The following is a 26,100-nucleotide window of genomic DNA, read 5'->3' on the forward strand; positions in this document are numbered from 1 at the left end:
CTCCCTCTCCCCCTCTTACTCCCAGTCTGAAGGTCCCCTGGTTCATCAGTGGACTCAGTTGTATTTGTGCATTTTCACGTCTGTTTTTAATGGTGTGTTAAAAAAAGGAGAGGAGCCGAACTTCAGATGCGGCTTAAATCCAAGTCAAATAAAAGCCCTGTGCCTGGCAGCCATTTATTACAAGTGTTTGCTCTGTGAAGGCCGGAGAGGAACGGGGGTTCTGCTTTTTACCAGCTGGCTGCCGTCACTTGCCCCCCCCCCCCCCACGTTTCAATATTTAACCTGACTCCAAATAACTGTATCGCCCTGAACATCGGCGTGTGTTTCCTTTCTTTAAGTGATGAAGGTTGTGGGAGGGAGAGCAGAGAGCTGTGCTGAGGAGGAGATGTGTGATCAATTTTGTCAACACAAGGGGGCAGTGGTGGCCCCGTGCATCATTTGAATTCCCCTCATCCAACAGCACAGCAGGGTTTCTAACTCAGGCTCTTATTTTGTAGTGGCCAAACTACAGACTTTTATTTTGTATAGTTATTATTTTTTACAATTGAGTGTTGGTGAGAGTGAGGGAAATCAAGCACACGTACAAATTATTTTCTTTTACATTTATTTAGTTTATTGATATTTTCAGTGGTTTTTTTACTTTATAATTTTTTAGTTTTATTGTCATTGATACAGAAAAAAAAGAATAATCGTTCCTCCAGGTTCCAACAAAATAAAATATAATCCTCATAAATGCTCAAATGTTTTTGTAATTTTTACATTTTACTTTTATTCATACATATTTATTGTATTTATTTTTCATTTCATTTAAGTATTCAATTTATTATATTGTTGATGTATTCCTTCATTAAGTCACTATATTCCTCTTTGTTGATATATTTACAAATTTTCTACCAATTCTCTATGTTTTTTTCTTACTGCTTGGGTTACGTCATTTATTTAAATATTGTTTTACCTGAGCTCTTTTTATTTAAACCAAAGCAACACAAGCACTTTCTGTGGAAAAAATGAGAATGTAACCCTGCACCCTACATTCTTCTGTTTCAGGCCTGTGCTCGTCCGATGTATCGTCCGTTGCAGTGTCCACGGTTCCTGTCTCACATGAAAATTCGTCCTGAAGATCTCAGACCTGCTGGTTTCCAGAGCTGCAGACCACAGCCTCCATCTCAGGGGACGAGGCTGCACACACACGTCCTCGCTGCCCCAAACATCTCACTGCCGGAGGGTGAGGCTTATCAACACAACACCTGGTGCTTTCACGCCATCGGGAGGAGGGCACTGACTCCTTTGACTCCGAAGCTCTGCTCATTAACAACTTCTCTGCCCCTTTTCTTCCATTTCCTGGAGCAGTGGAGGCTCGGGGAGGCCACCAAGCTCGTCGTTAGCTCTTAATCTGTCTCCCTCTGTGGTTGTGTTAGGTTAAGTACAAATCTTGGCCGTCCTCTCCAGCGAGGAAGTGCCCACAGCGCCGCCCTCCTGGTGGTCCTCTGGTGGGAGTGAAAGGCCCTGGGCCGGGGGACCTGCCGCTCCTTTCAGGGCCCGGCCTCTGATGTGAAGGCATTTCCCCCGGCACACACCTCGGCTCCACAGCAGGGCCCTGCTTTCAACATGCTCACACATACACACTAACGCACACACACACACACACACACACACACACACACACACACACACACACACACACACACACACACACACACACACACACACACACACAGCAGAGGAGGGGGGTATTTCTAATACTAATTATTCCACCATATGGTGGTCGGCTCCCTCACAATCGCCCTTAACCCTGCTCCCTGAAGGAACGTGCTGCGCCCAACGCCGTGCGCTTTGACATGTCATTCATATGCACATCAGCACACACATGCACCCGTTCACGTGCACTGTGTGTGTGTGTGTGTGTGTGTGTGTAACAGATGGGAATGACGGAGCATTGTAAGAGGAGGCAGTGCAGAAATGTGCTCTCCAGTGCGTTCCCTTTATCCCCCTGTGCTGACTCCTCTCGGCGGCAGACCCCCAGGAAACAAGAGCAGATTGTCTGACACCCTCCAGCCCTCTGCACCCCCCCCCCCCCTCCTCACACCCTCACAGTGGTCAACAAAAAAATAGGAGGAGAGAGAGAAAAGAAGGGGTGTGTAAAAGAATGACACAGGCCAAAGGGAAATGGGCGGCGCTGGATGGAGTTGATGTTTGTGGAAGAGAGTGTGAGGGATGAAAGGAAACGTGTAGTTAGAAAGAGGAGCTGGAGAAGGAGAGATAATGAGTGTGAGAGAGACAGAAGGATAGAACAGTGCTGCACAGGCTTTAGAAAGGAGGGTTTAACTTCACACTGTGTTCGGGGATAATAGTCGACATTATCAAGCAAGAATTACATAAAGAAAAACATATTTGCAGCTTCTGAAATGCTTCAGTCTGTTTGGTATCTTTGGTTTTTTAGACTGTTAAAGGTCAAAACAAATAATCTCGAAGGTGAGGGTCTGAGTCAGGTCTTTCTTTGGGAAAACCCTCTCAGAATAAAACGTTATATACCCATGAATTCAAAAACCCAATAACCTGTACCTCTCAATCTGTCACCTCCTCCCACGACACTTGCAGAATGTGTTTCCAAGACACTTGTAACGGACGTCTCCATCTCATAATAATTGTGGCGTGTGTATGTGTGTGTGTGTGTGTGTGTGTGTGTGTGTGTGTGTGTGTGTGAGCTCCCCCCTCGCCCACAGCTCTGATTACTTCTGTGAATGCCGGGTTGGGAAACAGCCAGCTGCTCCAGCGGGAGCGTTTCTCTCTGCCTTTGTTAGCGCGCCGACCCGCCCAGCAGGGAAACAAGTGTTTGCTGCAGGACTGAGGGAAGTGGGAAAGAAAATGTCACAAGCAGCTTTAAGGGTGACTTTAAATCTCTTGACCAATCAGAGGCAGAAATCAGGCTTTTATTAGGTTTCAGAGGCTGAGACAGAAAGATGTTCTCAGACCAGTTTGAGTTTTTGAAAGGTACTGGGAATAAAACGCTGAGTTACGCTGTTTGTCTTTGTGTGTTGTTTGCAGGATGCCTCCATTTGAGTCCAGACAGAAGAAGACATGTTGTGCCGAGCGGAGGCCTGAACGCAGGACGGAGCTCAGCTGCTGTTGTTGTCCCCTGTCCTCCGCCCACTGTCACCCCACCGACAGCCGCCATTAATCCAACCCCTCCCCACCAAAACACACTTCACCCTGCGTCTGGAGGCAAAAAGCACAAACCCGACACGGTGCCAGCGTCTCCCCCCCGCTCTCCCCCTGCCCCAGAGGAGGATGAGGAACCTCAGGAGAGGGAGGAAGCTTCGGCGTTTGTCAGTGAGCCGGACTCCGGGCTGCAGCTCCGGCCTGTTGGGTCCCGGCTCTCACAGGGGTCGCTCTCAGATTTCAGTCGTCCACCTTCCAGTTCATTCAGCCGCAGCACGAACCTCACCAGTGGCAGGAGCAGTGTCCTGTCTGGTAGAGCGTCACCTGAAGCCTTTTTCACACCTGCTTTTATTGATTCTATTTTTAATCTTTGATTTTCTAACTGAAAATCTAACTTATGATTTATTAAAAATGCCCTTTCACAATCTTTATATCCATGATTGGTTTAGGAAAAATCAATCAAAACCCAAAGAGAATAGATCAAATATTTGTCATTTTTGCTTGCTAAAAGAACTGTTAACAGATTTTCTAAATAGTTATACACCTTTATTTCTTCAATAATCAATAATCAACTAATTAACTAATAGTTTAAGAAGAAATTGATGTATGTTGGCGACCCACTAGCTCTCCGTTAATTAGTTTTTATATTAATCTGAAGTTAAAGCCACTTATGAAGAAAAAAGGCCCAAAAGTATATTTGAAAAGCTGTAAACTGAGACTTGCATTTTGCTCATTTTACCCCAGAACTGATGATCTGAGCTGTGTGGTTTAAAATTGTTAGGTTTAAACTCTTGATTTTATAATTTCCGGGTGAGAATAGTAAAATCCCTCTTTTCTTTAATCTTCCAGCAGCAGTTACCAGGGACTCAGACCCAGAGGACTGTTCCTCTGCTCCTCAGCCTTCACAGGTGACGTCCCCTCTGCCTCCGTCTCTCCCTCCAACAGGATCCGACCCTCATCAACCCTCTCCGAACATCCCTCCACTCCGTGAGCCGCTCTTTGGACAAACCACACCTCTCTCATCTCGCCCGACTTCACGCCTCCACCTCAACTCAGACAAACCGCTGAGCAGTCGCCAAAGCACCCAAAGTCTCCCCGGGGAAGCTTCCGTAGATCTTCCCCCGTCCTCGGACTCCGATCGAGGCCTGGTGACGCCGGCGTTCCCCTCGGCCACCTGGTCTTCCTGCCCAAGTCCACGGACCACCACTCCCCGCTCAGGGTCAGGGGCAGGCCTGAGCCCTTCCCCTCCTCTGAGTCGGCTGGAGTCTCACCGCTGGCCCGTCCTGCCTCCCATCTCCCCTGTCAGAGGTGAGAAATGAGCTCTGCCACATATGGACGGTTCACAGCCTCCTCCCTCCTCCTTACCCACATTCTTTCAAGCCCCGATTGTCCTGAACAGGGCTGGACATCTCATAAACAAAGACCCCCGGGCCAGCCTCAGAGAAATCAAAGGCTGCCTCCATAGCGAGGCGTTAAGATGCTGCTGCCTCCATCAACACATTGTGAAAGCGTCGCTGTCGGCCTGTTTTCCCACCTCCTCCCACCACGCAATAAATAACGCAGAGAGCTTTTCTTTTTCCTCTAAATCATCAATAGAGAGGAGGGCTTTTGATGAAAAGCTGGTACCGTTTGATTCCCTGTTCTAAAGCAGGAGGCCCCCAACAATAGGAGTCGGGGTCCCTACCTCGTGTGCCGTGCCCCTCGGCCTCGGCTCCCCCGCGCCTTCACTATTCTCTGCACTCTGAGAGGGAGACGTGTTGCCGACGGTCATAAATCCACACTGACCACCGCTCGCCGACGGCACAGCGCCGCCACAATAGCTCCGATCCACAATACCTCCGCGGCTTTCCTGCGGCCACTAATTTACCGTCCCCAATGGGGATAAAGGACGAGGCCACTGACATCTGACTCCTCCAGGAACTTTATGAAAGAAAGCAAACAATGTGGAAATTGTGTAGGGATTTTCTCCTTTCTATCAGAGACATGTACTGTTCCCTGTGTGGCTCTGTGCTGCGGGGGGGCCCATGCTGCATCGGGGCATGCTGTTCTGTTCATGGCAGACACAGAGCGAGTGTCACCGGTTCATTTATCTGAGCACAGATGGAAGCGATTCAAGCTCAATGTGGAGCTCGGATAAGGATAAGTCCGGTTTATTACAACTTTGATCAGTTTTTTTTAGTTTTGACTGTCAGTGTTGATAAGACACCAACGTTGTTACAGACAGAGGGAGGTAGCTTCGATGAACAAACACACAGAACGGCCCCCAGGCGGATTGTAGACCTGCAAACGGTTCATTCAGATCTTCTCATGATAATAATGCTGCACTGCACAGGAGCACTCCAGCTAAAAAGTTCAGGTTCATACAACTTTTGTCTTTGCATCTTTTCCTCAGTGAACTCGACTGAGCTGAAAAGTTTAACGGCTGCAGAAGACTTTCTGGTAGGTAGATGTAGAGAATGACGGCTGTAGAATTGGTCTTCGATTGAAATATCACTGGATTTCCTTTAAAAGGTCCATGTGGTTGTGCACATGTTGTTTTGTTGTGGATTTGAACTTTTCCTCTTGAGTCCTGCAGCCCTCGAAACCTGTGTGATGTTGCTTCTGCTTGTTTCTTGCCTTCTTGCACTAACTCGGGACAGACAATTATGACATTACAGAAAGTTGCCTCAGCAGATGAGTTGGCTTGTATCAGCCGCAGCAGATCAGGTATTGTTTTAACCCTGTGCTGTATCCATACTGTACTCATCCACCCAGAGGCTGATGGGAGCCTCCTCATCTCACTCAGCCTCTGTGACCCCCTGTGTCGTTTTCTCAGATCCTCGGTGATCCTCAGCGTGACCCCAAGCTGATCTGGTTTCAGCAACATCTCCACAGTGTAACTGTCCCTCACAATGGCAGGGGGGGGGGCAGTCGCTCGGCCTGGCCTGGCCTCTGGGACCGCCCTGGGACCGGGATGAGAAGGCCTCGGTCTCACAGAGCAGGCCTTGTCCGTCCCTGACTCCAGCAGCACCACCCTTAACCTCCCCGGAAAAACTCTCCCTGACTCGCTGCGGCCCCTCGTCGGCTGAGAGTGACAGCTGAGTCGACAGCAGCAATATGCTTTGAAGTGTCAAGTCAAGTCCTTCCATTGTTTCTTGGAGGAGAGCGCCGAGCCGCTCAAGTGCACAATGCTGCAGTGGTGGTGCTGGTGTGTGTGTGTGTAGCTGCTCACACACTCCACGGCGTGAGGCTGGCTTCATGTGTTCTCGCCCATGTGGGCAGACTCAGCCACGGAGCGGAGGTTGCCTCTCTTTCCTTTTTGGAGCCTCTGTATATATTATCCTTTTGTCCGGGACAAGCTGCTCTGCATTTCTAATGTGAGAAAAGCCTCCACAAGCCTCTTTCAGGCCGGTGACAAAACACACCAGCCGGTCAAACTGTGTCACTCGTTAATCCTCCCCAGTTCAAAACCAGGGAGAATGGACTGGTTTGGTTTGGAGATAACTAATTAGTAACTTCTCTGTGGTGATTAGGGCTTCAGGGCAGAGTGTGTCGCTCGGTGTTTATCGCAGGTGAGGCCAAGCTTTGCTTTCGCCCCGAAGGTGGGACCCTGACGCCGTCCTCAGACTCTCTCCTGGAGGTCCTGGGGTTTGTTTTGGGAGTTGTCCACTTGTCAGGGTGTAAAACCTTTAAGGGACAGGATTTAACTAAACCCACAACAACACCCCGGCCGAGATCTGTCGCCTGATGTCCCTGCGTCAGGAGCGTTTCCTCTCGCTGTCGGCCTCCTCGGTGGCTTTGTTTATTTACATCTCATCCATCCAGCCCAGGTCCCTGAGACTCACCAACATCACAACAAGATGTTCTTTTTTTTGTTATTTGGGTATGATCCCTGAAAGTTAGAGTTAGAGAAAGAAAGGGAAGGTGTCACTCAGCTCTACAGCAACCACTGCATGTCTCCTCATCCCTTCCCACACTCCCAGTCAATCTCACTATCATTCGTTCATCTCCGCTTTTTGCATTTTATTACATTATTCCCTAATGCATCAGCCCACGTGAATCATTAAAGTTCCATCCAACCCTCATCATCATCAACATTAGCATCCTAACACGACACGCCCACTCTTGTGCTCCCTCAGGGCGCTGTGGCTCGGCGGCGTCACGCGACTCCGAGCTCAGCTGCAGCCACTCTCACATGTTCGATGAACTGGAGGCCATCGCCCCTTCGTCTGTTTCCTGTCTGTCTCAGGAGCAGGCGTCAGACTCTTCAGGCGGCTCTTCACCTCACAGAGGTACAAACACACACGTACGTCTGTCTATGAGCACAAAGTTGTGTTATTAAACGGCAAACACATTATCTTTTATTTCCACAATAATAAAATTGGAGAAACAAAACCAAATCTCACATTTTACAATGAGAGGATACAACTAATTATTTTTTAATTGTTTGTCTTATGAATCAATTCAACATTCGTAAATGTTTAATACACAAAGCTCTCTTGTACTTAAGGTGTATGTGTTTGTTGTTGTTTCTCTGTGAGTGTGTGTATGTGTGTGTGTGTGTGTGTGTGTGTCCCTGTAACGTCTCAATTAGACATGCCCTCCTTCCTCTGTGACTCCTGCCTTGTCCCAGACAGCGCTGGTCTTATCTGAGCACTCATTGTGTATCAGCCCATGTTGGCCAACAAAGGCAGAGTAAATGCATTGTGGGTGCATGCCTGTGTTAGATAGCATGTGTAAGTTTGTGTGTGTGTGTGTTTGTGTGTGTGTGTCCTGGGGTGGGTCAGTGAGCTGCGGAGGGGGACATTAGCCAATGAAGACTTCCTCCACCTCCCTCCCAGCCTGCTAATCCCCCGACAAGGTGTTTAACCTGCTCGCTTGACCCGAACCTCTGTCTGAACCTGGCGACCTTTGCCCCCGAGGATGTGGAGGGATCGTAGAGCAGCCGCGGCCGGAGCAGCCGCGGCGTGATAACAGCAACCTGATGCTCAGACCAACTGTGAGCTAATGCTCCAGACTGATTTTTATCATCCACTGACGAAGCTCAATTTGCATCTGTGTAGAATGTGGAGATTTAAAGCCTCAATTAGGAGGATTTTAATTAAAAACTGCAGATATCATCAGGCTCCTGAGACCGAAACACAGAATATCAATTAAATGAGCAAAAACAGATGCAAGACAATAAATGGGAGATTCTTGTCTTGACTGAAATGTTAGACTTGTTTTGCTGGATGCGTCTGTAACTGAAAACTGACCTCAGTTACATTTTTAGGCATTTCTAATAAGCCTTTAACTCTTGATCCGACAAATGCCAGAACAAAATACCAAAACATATTTATTCATGAGTCCTCTGCTTTTCTCAGCAACTGTTTAAAGCTACTTGTGCTTGAGAGGGAAGTGGTTAGAAGTCGTTTTAATGGTTTAACCGTTTAACAGTTGAAAGATTTGCATGTGACTAATGGAAACTTGTGATTAGACTTGTCTTTGCTTTTGAAGACTTGAGGCGAGAGTTGACTGTTTCTCATCAGGCTTTAACACTTTCAGCTCAACATCAGAATCACGTGTAAAGTTCACTTACGTTAAAAGTTTTTTTAATGAGTTGATGTTTTTCTCCAACTTCAAACCCACCACACCGTCACGCACTTGAATTGGAAGCATGTCCGCGCTCTTCCGACGCTAAGTGGGTGGCAACCAGTGTGTCTTAATCACAAGCTTAGTCATTTGTTATCTGCCACTGTGTTTGCTAAGTGTCTTTCAATCTTGCGGCCGCTTTGGGCTAATGATGGACTAATAGCAGGGCCTAACTGAAAGTGTGTCCCTGCACATTGTGTTGCAGCCGCAGTTATCCCAGGGATTTCCTCTCAACGACTCCCTCGTTTATCAGCCGAGGTTCCAACAGTTCCCTTTTCTCACCGGGGGGGATTGTTTTACCAACAGAACAGTGTGTGGGTGGGTGTGTATGTGTGTGTGTTTGCATGTGCACACTGGACATTTTTCATGATACAAACTTTCAAAACTTGCTGTTTGTGAGCACAACTTTAATGTGGAGTATGGATGTTCCTGGGAAAGTGCGTGCATGGGTGTGTGTGTGTGTGTCTGTCTGTGTGTGTGTGTGTGTGCAGCGGGGATACCTGCAGCGGAGCGTGTTGTGTGAAATCCCCTCGGAGAGGAATGGCAGCTCCGCACACAGTCAGCGTGGGCCGGGGATTTGCATGGGCACTGAGCCACACTGTCACTGATCCACTTTTAATTGGGTGTGACGATGAGAACTTTGGAGCCTGGGGGGGAGGTGGGGTGTGTGTGGCGGGGGGGGGGAGTCGCTCTGGGTTGGAGGTTGGGTGGATGGAGGGGCCCGGGGAATTTAGAGTAATTTCATAATCCAGTTCAACAAGTTGTACAGTCAAATTTGGGGTGATTATTTTTAAAGGTCAACAGTTTGCATTGTGTCAAGACAGATTTCGGTACATGAGTCCCCAGGGGATGAATCCTACTGCTTTGAAGAGTAGAACGATGTCTCTCACATTTGTATTGTTTGATAAAAACAGGATTCATGTCTGAATATAGGATGAAGATACCTCTGTGCTTATTGTTTGCAGCTCCACACGGAACCATTCATGTTCTGTGAACTTCTTCAAATGATTCACTTATGCAAAAGCAAACCCGTTTGACAGATCCCATTTGTTTTTGTGCTGCAGCGCTGCAGGACATGTTCCTGACTTTACATGTTTATCTCCCGTCTGCAGAGCTGTCCCCTGGCCTGGCCGCGCTGACGATGGGCTGTGACTCTGGGAACCTGGGCCCCCTGTCCCGGGTCCAGCTGCTGCTCCTGGACCGACCAGAGCCCGAGACCTCACCAAGCCCCTGCGGTCTGGAGGACGGGTTCCCACCTCTGGAGGACTGGATGCAGTACGATGCAGGACTGACACCAGAAGGTACAGCTCCTCCTGAGAGAGATGCCAGAACACATGCTTATGAATGAATCCCCCCCCCCCCCCTTTTTACTATGGAATCGTGATAAAGGCACAAATCTATCAATAAATGTCCCAAGAATAAATGTGATCAATCAACAAAATCCTTGAATAGAAAAGCTCTGGATAACTGAAAACAAATGTGTTATACATTTCTGATCGATGGCTGAATTTCCATTCCACATGCAAATTTAAAGATCTACAATATTACGGGAGGTAGTGACGATCATGGGGATTTTGGGGATTTGCAAGGATTCAATATAATCCATGAAAAACACCCGGATACACTTGATACGAGTGACTTGTTGACGCTTGGTGGGAAAGGAGCCGAAAGAGGAAGTTCAGGCGTCACAGGAGAAAAACTTTGACTCGGCATCAAATGTCCTCAGTAACTCTTGAAACGTGTTGATTCAGTTCACGGGTGTCTGTGATTTATTAGTGATTCAAACACAGGAAACTCTCGTGATTATTCTTTGATTATATATGTTTTTTAGTTTTTTTTAAAAAGGCCGGCGAGCAATCTCAGTTCTCTAAATCTTTCTGACAGTTTGAAGCAGATCGTTTGATAAGCAAAAACCGTCACTTCAGTGCGAGGGAGGAGCCAGACAGGTGTGTCCATGTCTGTGTCTCTGTGTGTGTCCATGTGTGTGTGTGTGTGTGTGTGTTTGGGGAAAACACGACACTGTATTCATGTGTTTTCTGCGACCGGCCTTGAGACTAAACGCTTTTTATGGCGTTGAGCAGCTTTTCTTTTTAACGAGCCTCGACGCCGCCTCTCATCCGCTCGCTGGCATGCCGCCGTGAGCTCTTAACTGCTTTCTCCCTCAAAGGTGTGGCAAGTCGGGGGAAGGTTTACAGGGATATCAGGATGTGCCATATTAATAAAGATCAAACCGCTGGAGTGGATTATTAACTGGGAAAGTCCGAGTAAGATAGCCGGGGACACTCCGAAGCGAGCGCAGCACACTTAACGGTGGCTAAGGAGCTGAGAGGAAAACTCACTCAGACCAGTGCTGCTTGTTTATAGACTGATAACGTCTGAGAGATAAACACGGCCGAGGTTTAAAGGTTCAGTTCGACCAAATCACAAAGAAGCATCTCTCTTAAATCTGGCTGTTTGCATTCAGGCAGATAGTTTGTGCGTATATCTCCCATAGTTTGGATAACGTTTGTGACATTTGCACTGTGCACAGGAATGGAGAAGTGATTTCACCAGTATCTGAAATCAGCGTGTTTGTGGCTCTAGGTTCATTCGTGGTTCCCAGTTGATGTAGGTTCCACTAGTGCCACCATGTCCAGCTTCAAATGCTTCAATAAATATCAATGAATTGCTGGTTAACTGGTTTCCTCTGAAGAGATGGTTCATTGAAGAAAGTTGGTTGCAAGGATCCTGCTTTTGAAAAAGAGTTGTTGATTATTTCAAATTGGATTTTCTACAGTATTAAATCCCTTCACCTCCACTCTGTTGGCATAGACGCAGAATCCCAGAGGCTTCAAACCTGCACAAATAAAACCAGAGCGATTTGCATGCCGGAGAAATCACAAGAAGAAAAAGAGGGAGAATATGTTTTTGTGACTCGGATCTGGCTCATTACCAGCAGAGGAGAATCTGGTAACCATGGCCCTGCTGCTTTTGTCCTCATGCATTTGTGCCCGCAATGTTTACAACAGGAGTACAAATCTGTGTGACTTTGCTGGAAGCCTCCTCCTCCTCTCTGTGTCTGTGTCTCCAGAACAAAGTTTGCACCTGGCACGCTCCGGCAGACAGGTGCTCCTCCGGGGTTTTGTTGCTCCATTTTTTGCCACTATTTGCTCAGAGATTTAGAGCCATAATTGGAGCTAATTCACAACATCACTCATATCTGTGCACACACACTCGAGCACAAAAGACAAGTGTGCGTGGCATAGTGTGCCGCAGGGCTGACATTTATGCAGACCCGTGCACGGAACGCACACGCCTGCCTGCCAGCTTACAAATACGCCACACCACAATTGCTTCCTCTGCCTTTAGCCTGACGTTGTGTCCTGTGTGTGGGTTTTTTGTTGTCAGGTGCTCGGAGGCCCCTCACAGCTGGCAGCATCTCTGAAAGGTGTGACTCCGCGGGGAGAAGCCAGGAAAACAAATCGGTGAGTGCCGCCGCCTCTTGTGGAACCGCTTTTCACTCTCTACCCCCCTCCTCCGTCCATCTATCAGACTTCCCCTCAAAGCGGTGGCCGCGGCGTGCCGAGAGCAAACACTAACTCTTCAAGAATCAACTCCCATCAGACAATGAGCCCGGACCTGGTACACAGAGTCGGCCTCCCACACAAAGACCCCCTTTTACCAACTGGAACTGGTATGCATTTATAACTGTCGCTCCAGCAAGACGAGCTAAATTGTTGTTGATAATTGAGACACAATATAACAGAGGGCACGCGGCGTGCAGCAGGTGTGTGGTTAATCAGTCACGGGCCTGCAAGGGGGGGGGAGGGGCACTGTACGGGGAGTAGGCAGCCTTTTACACCAGCTCATTGCTCTGTCCAGGGTAGGGGGGGGGTACACTCGGCTAAACGCCCCGACACGGTGGGATTCTTTTGGAGGATGCACCACCACCAGGATAAGAGGGGGATTGAGGGGTCATTGGGGGGGGTGGGGGGATGGGGTGTGGGGGGCCCGTGCGTGCTGGGCTCCAGCGGAATGGACGCAGGTGCTCCACGTGATCTACGATTAATCTCCCCTTTATGACGGACGAGAGAGAGCCCCTGAAAAGCATGAATGAGACTCATAAGCCCCCCCGCAATTATGTCTCACCACAATGAGGAGCTGCAGGATTCATACCACGACCATTTGCATAATACACCTCAGTGAAGCCGCTGTTCACCCACTGGATTATTTATAATGAAGAGCGGCTGATGTTAAACCAGTGGCATGTTTGGAGGCAGGCGGTGGGAGGAGCTGCTGCTTCTCAGTTTAGCTTTTATTATTATTATTCAAAACTTTCTACGAGATGTGTTTTCATGTTCCTCAACATGAAAACACTCCTGGATCATTTAACACTTCTCTAAGTGAGTGATCTTATTTTCCCAAAGGTCCAGGTTTGTTGTGGAGTGTAAGAAGTGATGGAAATTGAGTTCTTCTTTTCAGAGAAGCAGATATCTGTTTGAGACTTCAGGAGCTTTCACATCCACATTGTTCAGTTTGGACCTTCTGACTTTTTAGTTTGGTTTAGATCATGTTCTGGACCAACAGACCAAATGTTAGTCATGTGTTCTCGATCTAGATCAAACTTGGATAGATCGGACTTTTGGAAACAATCACAGGAAGTTGAGACAACGCAATCTTCACCTCTGGTTCCATGTGAAGGCCGTGGACGTTCATTTTGTTGGTAGTGATATCATAAATTAACCAAATTTGACGTTTAACTATTTCAGTCATTTTCTCTGATCAAACGTAGAGTTTGCTAACTTTTCAAACAGGGAACAAGCTCTTTGAACCGAGTGTGTCTGGAATCACCTGATTTCTCAACTCCTTTGTGCCTGAAGTGTTTCTAAAAGTCTTCCTCTTCCCTTCAGGACCGTTCTGACGAAGGCTCCGGTTCCCCATCATCGTGGATCATCGACCCGAGTCCGTCGGCCAACATGTTCCGATCCTCGTGCTCCCCCTGCCCGTCCGACCACAGTACTGCATCCCTCACCTCCACTCAGAAAATGCTTGTTTTCCACGATCTTTGTGTGTGTGTGTGTGTGTGTGTGCCGCCACGACAGACCGACTTGTTGAAAGCCGGCACCAGGTCTCGAGAGCCTATAACAACAATACTTAATCAATACAAGAGCCTGTCTTCCCCGTTAGCGTCTGATCCGGTAAAAGCCCATTCAGTCCCTGTCAGCCCTGGTTTATTAGGAGCCATTGTCTCCTCACTGTCAGCGCTGTGTTTGGCGTTCCCTTGCCTCCGGTACACTTAAGCCCGCTAATCCTCGCTAAGGCCAGCTGGCTCGCGGTATCACCTTCACCTGTGTGGCCGACTTGTGTACATTCATGAGTGATGGGTCCAGGGGCGGCGTTTTACTGTACGGACCACAGACACAAACTGGCAGCGTAGGCTGTTCGGGGGGGGGGGGGGGGGGGGGGGAAGGTCAGGAGTTGTGTGGCCACCCTCGAACTGGGAGGTTGCCTGTCCCCTCCCACTCCGGGTTGACCACGTCAGTCGGGCTGCGATCATGTTCGCTGGTGACTCACTGGTCCAGTATCAGTCATTGTGCACCAACACTAATGGTCCGTGGTGCGCTGTGGTCGCACACGATGTTACAAATGCATCCGTCTTATCAGAGATTGATGAGCGGGCCGAGCTAAACGTTTAGAAGCAGCAGTGATTCATCTTTGTGATCCTCTGCGTCTGATGTCGAGCTGCTGAGCTTAATTATTCACTCAGATTTAGATTTAGAAATCAGCTTTCACAAAACTTGCAGTGGTAATGATCCTGTTGGGATTCGTTAACTTTTTATCTGATTATTTTTTTATTATTTTATATCTTAGAGCTAAAGGTAGAAGTTCACAGCAATCATAGCCCAGAGCACAAATGAATTCTACTGTGTATACCAACCACAGTATATGTGTACCCTATGTACATATAGGGACAAAGTACTACACAGAATATGAGCATATCCTATAACATGGAGGCAAATAAATAAAGATATTTACTATTTCAGGATCCTAATCCAGCTGTTGTCGGGGCAGCCAGGAATCCTAAACTATGCGTTTAACTTTTAACTTTGCAAAACTTAAATTCTGATTGGCTACTTGTTCTCAACAGAGATATACAGTTTTTTATAAAGGTCTTTTCTTTGGAGCGTGATTGATTTATAAGCTTGTTAAATGTACACGCTGTACATCTGTCTATTGTCCTCAACTACAATGAGTGAAATTCCCTACAGCTTTAAAACAGCGCTGCCTGTTTAACTGCCCTGTAGGAATTAGACCAACATGGAAAAAAAAGATGTCACCAAGAGGATTTGGGTGATGGCTCCTGCGCTTTGACCTTTTAGAGGCCAAAGGCATGGTCACCCTGTTGGGGGGAGGGCTGAGGGTCATCAGCAGGGCGTGGAGAGGTCACGCCTCGGGTCACACAAGTCTCAGAAAGATGCCCAGTGTGTGGCATGTCTTTGTGTGGATAGGTGAGATTTGGTTACCCTGGAGGTGCACGTAGTTCAACCTTTCAATAGTTCTGCTAAGTGATGGAGGGAGTGACCTCATTTTGACTCGACTTATATGAGATACTGGGGAAAATAGGCTGGTAACACAATTAGTGTGTGATTTAGTATCGCACGTCCAAAAAGCAAAGGAACTCGTGAAAAACTGAGGTATCCTGACTTTTTACTAAGTCGCAATTTAAAAATAAAGTCATATTTTAAAAGCTGTGATATAATGATAAACTTTTTGTAGGAGATCGGCAGAAAGAAGAATCTAAATTTCGAGTGTTTCTCTCTTTCTGGATCCAAAACCTTGAGCCAATCTACTTGTTTCTGGACAAACCACAAAACCTCTTTGAATATGACACAGATGTAACGATGACGTCACAGTCTCTCTTCAGAATAGACTCACCCAGGCTTTTCAAAGTCGTGCTGCTGAGGATGACGTGGAGCTGATCGGACACAGGATGAAATATTTCTTTATTTGTTGAACTTAATTTCAAATATAATTTAAGAAGAACTCAGGAGATGTAAGAAATAAAAAGGAAAAACTTGAGATATCCTGCCTTTTAGTTCTCAGGATGATTCAAGCTGTATACTACATTTCCCATGATGCAACAGAATTTGGTAAAAACAGTTATGCTGATGAATAAACATGATTATTTCCCCCCTGCTGCCTGTTCCACACCAGTGAACCATCCGCCTCTTGCGATCAATTGAAAAAACGGTTCAGTGATTTCGAGATCAAACTGGAGCCATAAATCGGCGGCGATAAAAAAACGGCGGAGCTCCCCAGCGAGGCTCATGATAAGACCTTTGTCCATTTGAGCTCATCAGGAATTCATAGATAGACTAATCCCTGCCCTCATAATAGTTCGGCGACTGTTTCCCCGCTGCCCCGGTCACTGCGGCGCTCACCCCAGTGTTTAGCATTCAGCTGCTACTGAAGATGTTAGCGTCCCGGTGAATGTGGCGATGAGCAGGGGCCACAAAGAGCACTAATCTGAACTGACCCCGGCGGCTTGTTGGGCAGAGCTGAGGAAACTACGGCACAGATTAGGCTCCAGAAAGACAACGATGGTGCGAGCAGAGATTAGTCGTGTAAGCAAGGATCGTTTCCCCCCCGAGGACCACACACTGACAGTGTAGCCAAGTCACCTTTGTCTCTAAGCCACCGCCGCTGTGGACTCGTTGGCCATTGTCTCTGAAATCCTGCAGCATTTCCCCAAAAAACCCTGGACTCAAGCCCTTTGATTGGCACTTGTCAGGGCTGATAGAGAGGCTGACGTGTCGGGAAAGGGCCTGAAAGGGAAATCCCCTCCCCATGAATAATAATTTGGTGAGGATTTTCCTTTTTACGCCGCCCCTCGGCCATTCTGCCATTCTTCCAGGAGATAGAGGAGAGGAGGCTCTGGGTGGCATCAGTGAAAAGCCTTGCATGCTAATTGTCCGGCTGATGCTCATCCCTTTCTCAAACACGCAAAGAAAGAGATACAAGTCCGACCTTCTTGCCGCTGCCTGGTGGACTGGAAGCTGGACCGTGCTGCAGTGTGTGTCTGTGTGTGTGTGTGTGTGTGTGTTATTGTCTTCGATGGCCTTTTCGAGGGGATTTGACTCGGCCGCTCGCAGCCAAATCCGTCTATCTGCAGAGTTCAGATGCTGCGGTTGGTGTGGTAACGTGCTCTGTGTGGTTTTTAGATGGGCTCCTGTTTCCAGCTTGCACTGACCAGTAATCACTGGGCATTCAGGGATTAGGCCGTGTTGGACGTTGGGATAGGAATGGTTTCAAAGGGGAGAAACCAAATCCTGAATAATTTAGGACGGAGGGTTAACTGAGATTTAAAGATTGTACGGTATATAAACAGTCTGGGCTTGGAGATTTGAACCAGTGCTTGATTAGTCGATTGGCCGAGTCAGGCAGTGCAAATATTATCATCACAATCTGAAGGTAGCTGCTTGGATGTGAGGATTTTACCGGGATTGTAAATTATATATACATTCTGTGCAGAATATATAGATTAACAGGAATGCAATAAATTATATCTATAACATATGAGATATTCATATCTTAATAAATGATTTGAAGGAAATTAGGCAACAAAACTCCTAAACCCTGCTGCACTTACTACCAGAATATTTATTAATATACAATATTGTGTTAATTAACATCGGTTCAACCTAAATAATTCAAAATTGTGGACTACACCAGACAGATATGAATCTATACCGGATGTAATCAGGTGGTATCAGAATGTTAAAACTCAAATAAACTACATTTTGTCCTCTCAATAAAACTAATAATGCACCAAAAATATCTTCAAAACATAAATAAATTGGGTTCCTCAATTTAAACTTCACACATGAAAGATAGTTTTGGATTTTGCACAATCACATTAATCGTGATGTCACTGTTGGTGTCCAGGACATTAGGTTTGTGTTGTGTATGACCCCCCCCCCCCCCCCCCCCCCCCCAGCCCACAAAGGAATGATGAATTCTCTGCTCTAGAAGATGAATAAATTTCCTGTGACATTGAAACTTGAGTAGGACACGGGTGGGGGGGGGGGGGGGCTGATGGCGGCGGCGTGTGATTGTGTGCAGCGTGGTGGAAGACGGCCGGTCCAATGAGACATGGCTCCATCAATCTGTGCTGCTGACCTCTGCTCGCTCACCGACAGGACAGATGAAGCGTTTGGACGGTTGGATGAATCCTCCGCCGGTCAAACTTTCACCTCCTAATGAATCCGAGCTTCTCCAAATGTCTCACATGTAAATCATCGCATTTCACAAGCAGGACGAAGAACTGTGTCCGAATCTTTGGTGCAAACTGTTGCAGAAGACGAGCTGAGCTCCCCTCACGCTGGAGCCGGCACTGAGGACGCTCTTTGTCTCCGTGCTGCTGCAGAGAGAGGCGCATTCTGCAGCCTGTGTATTCAGAGATAATGAGGCTCTTAATTGGCTGCTCAGTGACAGAATGGAGGGAGATGGAGGTTTCAGGGAGAGCGTGCGTTCCTTAGTGAGGCTCTGAAAGGACTGAGAGGAGATGTGACTGCAGCGTTTAGCAGAACAATGTGATGTGAATTGGTGTTTATTAAAGTAAAAGCACTGGTTTTAGAGCTTTGTGCCAAGTGGCTACTTCCACATGGGACGCCAATGAATACAGATGTGTTTTTTCTCCCTGTGTTGATTGTAGTGATTATATTGAAAAAGTTAGTCCCTACAAAATGGTAAATAACTTCAGGCCTTATCTATGTTGCTGCTTCTGTGCTCCAGGTTGCAGCTCTGTTGAAGGAGGCCCATCCGAGGAGGAGTTGGATTATCCAGGACAGAGGGACCGTGTTGGGTCCCCAGCCGATCGGAGGAGCCATGAGAGTCTCGATCACACAACCGCAGAGACGGAGAGAAAGATGGAGGAGAGGAGAACCAAAGTGCTGTCCATGCTTTCCAAACTGCAGGATGCTGCTCCCCGGCAGAGCGGACGCAGCAAAGCTTCCTCCAACTTCGAGGACTGTGAGTTTTGTTTTGATATGAAATCTGGGATTATTGTGTAGTTTATAGTTTGAAAAGGATAATTTTCAGATTATTCAGAGCTGCTCTTTAAGATGAATAAATACAACACAAGGCTCTGTAGTTGAAAATGGTACTTAACTGTTTGAAATCAAGAGTTCTTTTCCAGGCTGAAGTTTCCACCTCTCTTCTTCACTTCCTCACACAAAAGAGCTTGTGGGGAAAAACACAAACACACAAACACACATTTACCAAACACTTGATGACGGCACTTGATTTGTTTAGAATTGTGTTTTTTTTGGCAAAACAAGAGTTTAACCAGGAGTTCTCCAGTTTCTCTCAAGTGCCTAATTTCTGGCATCCCAGCCTTTGTGCGAGCACTGGGGCCGGTGGGTCCCACAATACGCGTCCCACACCTAAGGTCAAGGCTGAGGGGGCCGGCCCTCGGCAGGGGTCACTCAGGTCAGAGTTCTCCTGTGAGGGCTGGCTCACATGAATGGGGCTGATTGGACAGGTTTGTTCAGACGCTAATCAGGAGGGATGAAGAACCCTGCAGCTGGCTGCACTGTTCTGCTGCAAGGTTATTACCGACGGGACGCTTTTGTGTTGGTACAGGAGTCTGGACTGTGTGTGTGTGTGTGTGTGTGGGTCCTTGTACTTTAATGTTTGTGAGGGACTGCTTCTTTAAGGAGATGTTCTTAAATGATCATGTGAAACCAACATGACGGAGCCAAAGAGATCGTTCACAGAAATGTTGCTGCAACTTAACTTTTTATCGATTCACTCTCTCAGTTCTTTTATTGTTATTTTCGCTTGTTTTTTACACAACAACTTTCTGTTAAATCATAAATGCTCACTGTTCACTTCCTGCTCGGCACCAAACAGAATCAGGTGGTGAACACTCGTTGAGGAATTTAACCACTGAAGAACCGAACATTTCCCTCAGGAGGTGGTGGAAGCCAAACACAGAGATAAAAGAGAGAGAATACTGGAATTACTGTTAATCTCGGCTCTTCCCTCGTGTCCACAGCAGCAGTTGTTCAGCAAATATGACTCAGAATATGCCAGAGTCCATTAAAGTTAATTTTACAAAACATACGCTAAATCTTAATAAATATTTGATCGAGGATTTTCACCTTTACTTACGTGGAATTAATGTATATTTTCCCTTTTTATGCATTTTACACATTTACTCCTCTAAAATCAGTTTCCCCATCCTTTAAAGAACATTGAGTTTAGGGTTAACGAATCTGTTTTTGGTTGAAATTGGGTTAAAACTATCGGAAGATGTTTATTACACTGGAAGTGACAATGATATGTTTTGTGACTGGGTTTTGTGTTTGTGGGTGTGGTGTGTTTACAGTGTGTCCTGGTACAATCCTTTTGTTGGGTGCGTGTGCATGTGCCTGTGCTTGTGTGTGTGTGTATGTGTGTGTGTGTGTGTGTGTGTGTGTGTGTGTGTGTGTGTGTGTGTGTGTGTGTGTGTGTGTGTGTGTGTTGGCTACTTTCTGTCCACTCGTAACACTTGTAACTGTGGCTCCTCATTAGGGTCTGAAAAGGACTAACTGGTCATAATTGTCTCTTTCCAGGCCAACGCTGACCACTTGCCAAAGGATTCCCAAAATACACCCTCCACTCTCCCCTGATGCAAACAGACACACACACACACACACGCCTGTCGTCCTGTACACTACCACCCATTCAACTCGGTGACCCACCAAGTTGTCCTCGCTGTCGTGTGGCTCGTGTTTGGAGTCGCACTCCAGAGACGAGCACAGACAATAAGAGCAGATAAAACTGAATTCACGTTACGGAGATGAAAGTTTTTCAAAGATAATAACAACTTCATGTGCTTTATGGCACAAAAACAATATTTCTCATCTGCAGGAATGCTTCAACTTTGTCTCAGATTCAGGAATATTATTTTGAGAGGGGGAGAGCGTTTGTTATTCTTTGTTTAACCCGAGTATTAACTTTTACAGATGTTCTTGTTATATTTAGTTTTACCTCAACAGTTTTATAGGATTTCTTGTTTACTCCTCCTTCAGCTCCGTTAGTCTCCTCCTGAGGATGGTTCAGACAGAACAGACAGAACAGACAGAACAGACTGTGAGAGCGAGGAGAGACACTGATGTCAAGTAGCTGTGGTTTCCTTTGTGTTACCATGGAGCAGCGGCTTAGCTCCTGTTAACCAGTGACCGAGCGTGGTGTCGGGGACTCTGTGGGCGGAGGTCTCTGAATAATGTCAGTGTTGATGTGGAACACCTGTCGGCCTCGAAAGCCGGCGTGGCTTTGACCCCGCCCCCAACCATCACCGGCGGCGTGCGTGACCGTCTCCTGCCCGTGGGCGGAGATCAAGCCCTAACTGTTTTCACAAAAAACTCCCGAGTAAACAAGAAAGACCAGTTGCTTCAAAGAGACGAGGCTAAAGCGAGAGGTGTTTACGAATGTGTGTGTGAGTGTGTGTTTGTGGAGCCGGCTGTGTGTAGCGTGTGTGTGTGTGTGTGTGTGTGTTCAGGTACGGTGCCTTTATGCAACCCCCTGTTGTTTGCTCAGCCTTTGGTGTGGAATACCTCTATGTGTTTACCATGGGTCCAGAATGACTGGGCAAACAAACAGCGCGCCTATTGATGAGCAGCAGTGTGGAATATGCCCGTTGTGTTCAGGACGGAGGGAAAAGGGGAAGGGGAGACGGCAAAGTAAATCTGTCAGAGAGTCTATTATCCGGTGTCCAAACAGAGGGAGCGCTCCACAAAGGCCTTATTAATGGCACAATGTCAAGGAGCGGCCGGGCAATAAGAGCAGATGATTTGGCTTTGTGCGGTTATCTCCAGAGATCTGGTCCTGCAGTACGGCAGATGATTTGGCCTCTGTGGGCGTATCGGTTGTGGATCTGCAGCCGAAGCTGATTGGGGGCGTACGCATGTGTGAGTGTGTGTAAGTTGTGGTTTGTGGTGAGGCCGGTGGCGTGCAGCCAGAGACAGGAGTGTGGCCGCTACGTGTGTCTTTGTTTGTTTTCCTGCCAGAGCTTTAACCCCCTCCCCTCAAAACACACACACACACACACACACACACACACACACACACACACACACACACTTGTCAGGCTCTTTAGGAGAAATTGACGGGGAGGAGTCGTGTTTTCATGGAGCGACAACAGCGCCTGCAGGAGAATGCTGCCAAACGCTGTCAGCCTCCTCTCCTCGACCCCTTTTGGCTGTAACACAACAACAGAGGCTTTAACTATAAATGTGAAAAATAGTCAAAATCATTCAGAGAGAACCGTAGAACCATAAAAATGAAGCCAAATCTTCCCGGACTCATGCAGTTGCTGCTTCAACCACACTTGGCCCAGTTAGATAGAAGGTTTTGACCCAGTTTGTTTATATTACTGCGCTGGTGCAACTCTCTGAATATCATTCACACTGGAAAAACCTCAGTGTTTGTTTTTTCATAAATAACACCAACCCACTCAAACAGCAAGTTCCCTCATCGGCTTCCGAGCTTTTTACCTGAAGAAGTAACTGAATTATACTTTTTAGGATTTCTATCCAAACACAGGTAGAAGCTCTAACCCCATGTAGTTTGCTCCTCGTGTGCACGTGGGACTCGTTCATCAATCGGAGAGCCGGTGTCCTCCTCTGCACCTCCTGCAGGTCGCACTGTTATCAGATCAGATTTCCATCTCCACCTTTGATACGGAGCTTTCACACACAGCGAGCGGCGACACCTCCTTCTGCACCGTTGTGTAACGACACGCTCGGGCCTCACGCCTCCTTATCTCACAGCTCGCCATATTTTTACACCTTTGTGTTATTGCGTCGAAGCAGTTTCATATTCAAAAGCTTCAACCCAAAACATCCCATAGACCTATTTCTCATAGACTCCATGCAGGTTAAGGGATTCAGCAGTTAGTGTTGGGTTCAGACTCTGTTTATCCTTGTGTGTGTGTGTGTGTGTGTTTGTGTGTCTGCTCTACATTCGTGCTCTTAATCACATATTTTTCTGCGGTGTATGTGGGACACGTTGCACTGTGACATTCCCCTGCTCCTGGAAAAGGGGGTCACCTACTCTCGGCGGCTGAATGTGACCTTTGTTAAAGGGAATTATGGGACATTTTTAATAGTGCCGATGTTGAGCTGAAACAAAAGTCTGGGATTAAGCGGGAAAGAGAGAAACAAACACGTTAAAAAAAATACAATAGACCCCTCTATGTGTGAGTGTGTGTCTGTGTGTGTGTGACAATGCAGGGAGTTATAGAGATGTTTTTGTGTAATTGTTGTTTATTATTAAAGTTAAGGCACCAAACTGGTAAATTGGACTGGAGGGGATTTACATTTTTTCAATAAGAAATAAATTCTAAATAAAAATATTTGCTCAGTACAGATAAGAAAGGAATATGAGCAATTTCACTTTTATACTTTATACGAAAACTTTTATATTTAGAAATCTGAACCCCTGACGTCTGAAGGCCAGAGACTGGATCTGATGTCCAGAAAGTGAAAGTGGAGAAGTGTCTGTGTGGATGTTGGAAGTTAAATGATACTGCATTCAGAGTTTGGATCAATCAAATAATACGATAATGATAATATGATGACAATAATTAAAACCAATATTGTCATTTTAATCAAGAACCACTGAGAAACGACTGCAGAAGACACTGTTAAGTCAGAAAATAGGAATTTTAACAAAACATACAAGTGTCAGTGTTGATCCATAAGATTATCTTTAAAACTTTTTGATTCAAAAGAAGCTAAACTTTCTCAAATATGAAACTTTGATGCATCTCCACCAGAGGCACTTCACACTGTACTCTGTGTAGCAGTGGGTGTGGGTTGAACATAGTACTGCAGATACTACACCTGGGTTTCTATACCAAGTTAATACTATTTTGACACCTTGTTTTGAAAAACACATAAAAAAACTTTAAATTTACAGAATCAGAATTTTTGTGATTCTAAAATCGATATTAATCAAGTTATGTTTAAATTAAATGAGATTAGATGACCAAAAGGTTCAGGTTATAGTCAACAGCAGAAAGCACTGAGGTCTGAGCTGCAGAGGGAAATGAATCAGACACAGATGAGTTCCAGTAGTTGTCAGACGAGCAGTCAGCTGTGTTTCTCATCCGTCAGCTGCAGACATTGGGAATTGACGTCCAAGTGTGTGTTAAATGAGTTGTGACCCGCGGCTGTTTGCAGCCCGCGGCCCGGTGCGCGAGCGGTGACTCCGCCAGAGAAAAGGAACAAAACCGAAAAACAAACCCGGTGAAAGAGTGAACCTCCCTGCTCATCATCATCACCATGGCCCCATTCTTCCTCTCTCAATTGCTACTGAATCGCCTCGGTCTCATTACAGATTACGGCCTGAACAGAGTGACTCTCCCCTTTCTCTCGCCTTTCTCCACACAGCCCCTCTGTTGATTAACATTTTCTGCTAGGCTTCACACCAAAAGCACAACCTGTGCGCTTTAAAGGCAGCCTGGAAAAAAAAGCCATCAAGCGCTGGAGTGGAATCAGATAAGGCTATCAGGCAGGAGGCTTTACTGCCTGGGCTTTGTCCCGCTCCTCCACCCGCCCCGGCTTCCTCCCTCAATCTCTCACTCCACTGCTCCTTTTGTCCGTATGATTCCCTGACGGAGCTCCTCTCAGCCAGGGACCCCCTGACCCCCTCCAGCACCACTGCACTGGGTGTGTGTGTGTGTGTGTGTGTGTGTGTGTGTGTGTGTGTGTGTGTGTGTGTGTGTGTGTGTGTGTGTGTGTGTGTGTGTGTGTGTGTGTGTGTGTGTGTGTGTGTGTGTGTGTGTGTGTGTGTGTGTGTGTGTGTGTGTGTGTGTGTGTGTGTGTGTGTGTGTGTGTTTGTGTGTGTTGTGCTCTGCAGCAGAGGATAAGAAGGAATAAGGCAATGCTCAGGGCTGATGTTGAGGTTGAACCCCCCCGCCTCATCCCTGATTCACTGAGCGGCAATGGCTGAACCTCACTGGGTTTCCAATATATGAGACTTTATGAAAGTGTTTTTAAATTTTATATCCTCAAATGAATAATTTCACCTTTTTATACAGCTGTTAATCGTATAAAAATGTGACTGTTTACATCTAAATCTGTAATTCAATCCCTTGGAAATAAGCAAAAATATATACAAAACAAACTCCCCCGTCTTGCAATGTCAATGAAAATGATTTGACAAACTCCTGGACCTGCCTCTTTGTGTCTAAAGGATTCTTTGACTGCATGTTGTCCTGTGTGAAAGTTCTTATTCAGCCAATAGTTAAAGTATTTGAGTTATTGTACCTAGTTGCATTCTAACACAGGTTGAAGATAATCCAGGGGACGTTGTACCAAAATACTTTAATGCTACATTTACCTTAATTACCAAAGTCAAAGTATTCATGTATCTGCTCATTATAAGCAATAATCATGAAATATTTCAATTTATACTTATTATGTAACATCTGCAGCATCTGCAATTGACACAACTACACCAAGCACTTGGTTTGACCCAGAGTTAGAGTAATGTTATATATATAGGTTTTTCTACCCACACCTGAGTTAAAGTAAAAGTCTCATGCGCTCCTGATGGATTTGAAACTTCCCCACAGATTCACCTGTGTGGTTCTCATCAGTGAATCCACCGGGACACATTTAAAAATACTTGCCTCTGTGTTTCTTGCTGAAGTCAGCTCAGGTCAAACAGATAATTCTCCTCCAGATGGTCCCTGAAGCTCGGGCCTGGGCCGGTGCTGTCCTACAAGCTGCCGTTTCACTCTCAGCAGATTGACCGGTGCGCTGTGTGAACGTGTGTGTCTGTGTTTGTGTGTGTGTGTGTGTCTCTTTTGAAGAGCTCAGAACTTTAAACCCGGAGCAGCGGCTGCATGTGGGACTCCGGCTCCTCGTCCTGCAGCTTCTCCTCGTAGCAGATATTTGCAAACAGATGCGTGAGGCCGGCCCAACGGGGGTTTATTTTTTTGATCAATCAAGCTTTAACAAGTCAAGTTGACTAGATACGAATGTCGCGTTTTGCATGTGAAAGGCCGAGGCTGCGGAAGGCCTGGTTTTGATTAGGCCTAAGCTGATAAATGGCAGATTCTAACCGCCCCCCTGCCACTGCGGAGAAACCCCAGAGGTCCAGGGGTTTAAATCCAGACCGATATCAACTCTGTTGCTCCTCTTTCTTCTCCACACCAATGAATAGATCCATTATTCCGTAGACTCATTCTCATCTCCTAAATTGAAGTGGCAGCAGCTTAAAAGCCCCGGTTTTCTAACCCCCCCCCCCCCTTTCCTCTTAGACTCTCTGCCTCCTAGATTTGCTTACTGAAATATT

At 46.6% G+C, this 26,100-nt stretch overlaps 1 protein-coding gene across 5 annotated transcripts in view; it reads left to right on the top strand.

Moving 5' to 3' along the window:
- LOC133949022 (phosphatase and actin regulator 4-A) overlaps positions 1–26,100 on the top strand; it is a 45,162-nt gene that overhangs the window by 11,961 nt on the left and 7,101 nt on the right. For 3 of the 5 annotated variants that reach the window (XM_062383147.1, XM_062383142.1, XM_062383143.1), the window contains 8 exons: positions 1,048–1,225; positions 3,046–3,471; positions 4,009–4,467; positions 7,278–7,430; positions 9,882–10,070; positions 12,157–12,233; positions 13,659–13,764; positions 18,544–18,780. In XM_062383147.1, coding sequence (XP_062239131.1) covers positions 1,063–1,225; positions 3,046–3,471; positions 4,009–4,467; positions 7,278–7,430; positions 9,882–10,070; positions 12,157–12,233; positions 13,659–13,764; positions 18,544–18,780 — 1,810 coding nt within the window. In that variant the 5' untranslated portion in view covers positions 1,048–1,062. The remainder of the gene's footprint in view (positions 1–1,047; positions 1,226–3,045; positions 3,472–4,008; positions 4,468–7,277; positions 7,431–9,881; positions 10,071–12,156; positions 12,234–13,658; positions 13,765–18,543; positions 18,781–26,100) is intronic. The other 2 variants (XM_062383144.1, XM_062383145.1) reach the window with 2 other exon arrangements.

Source organism: Platichthys flesus, chromosome 23, assembly GCF_949316205.1.
Source record: "Platichthys flesus chromosome 23, fPlaFle2.1, whole genome shotgun sequence".
Taxonomy (NCBI): Eukaryota; Metazoa; Chordata; class Actinopteri; order Pleuronectiformes; family Pleuronectidae; genus Platichthys; species Platichthys flesus.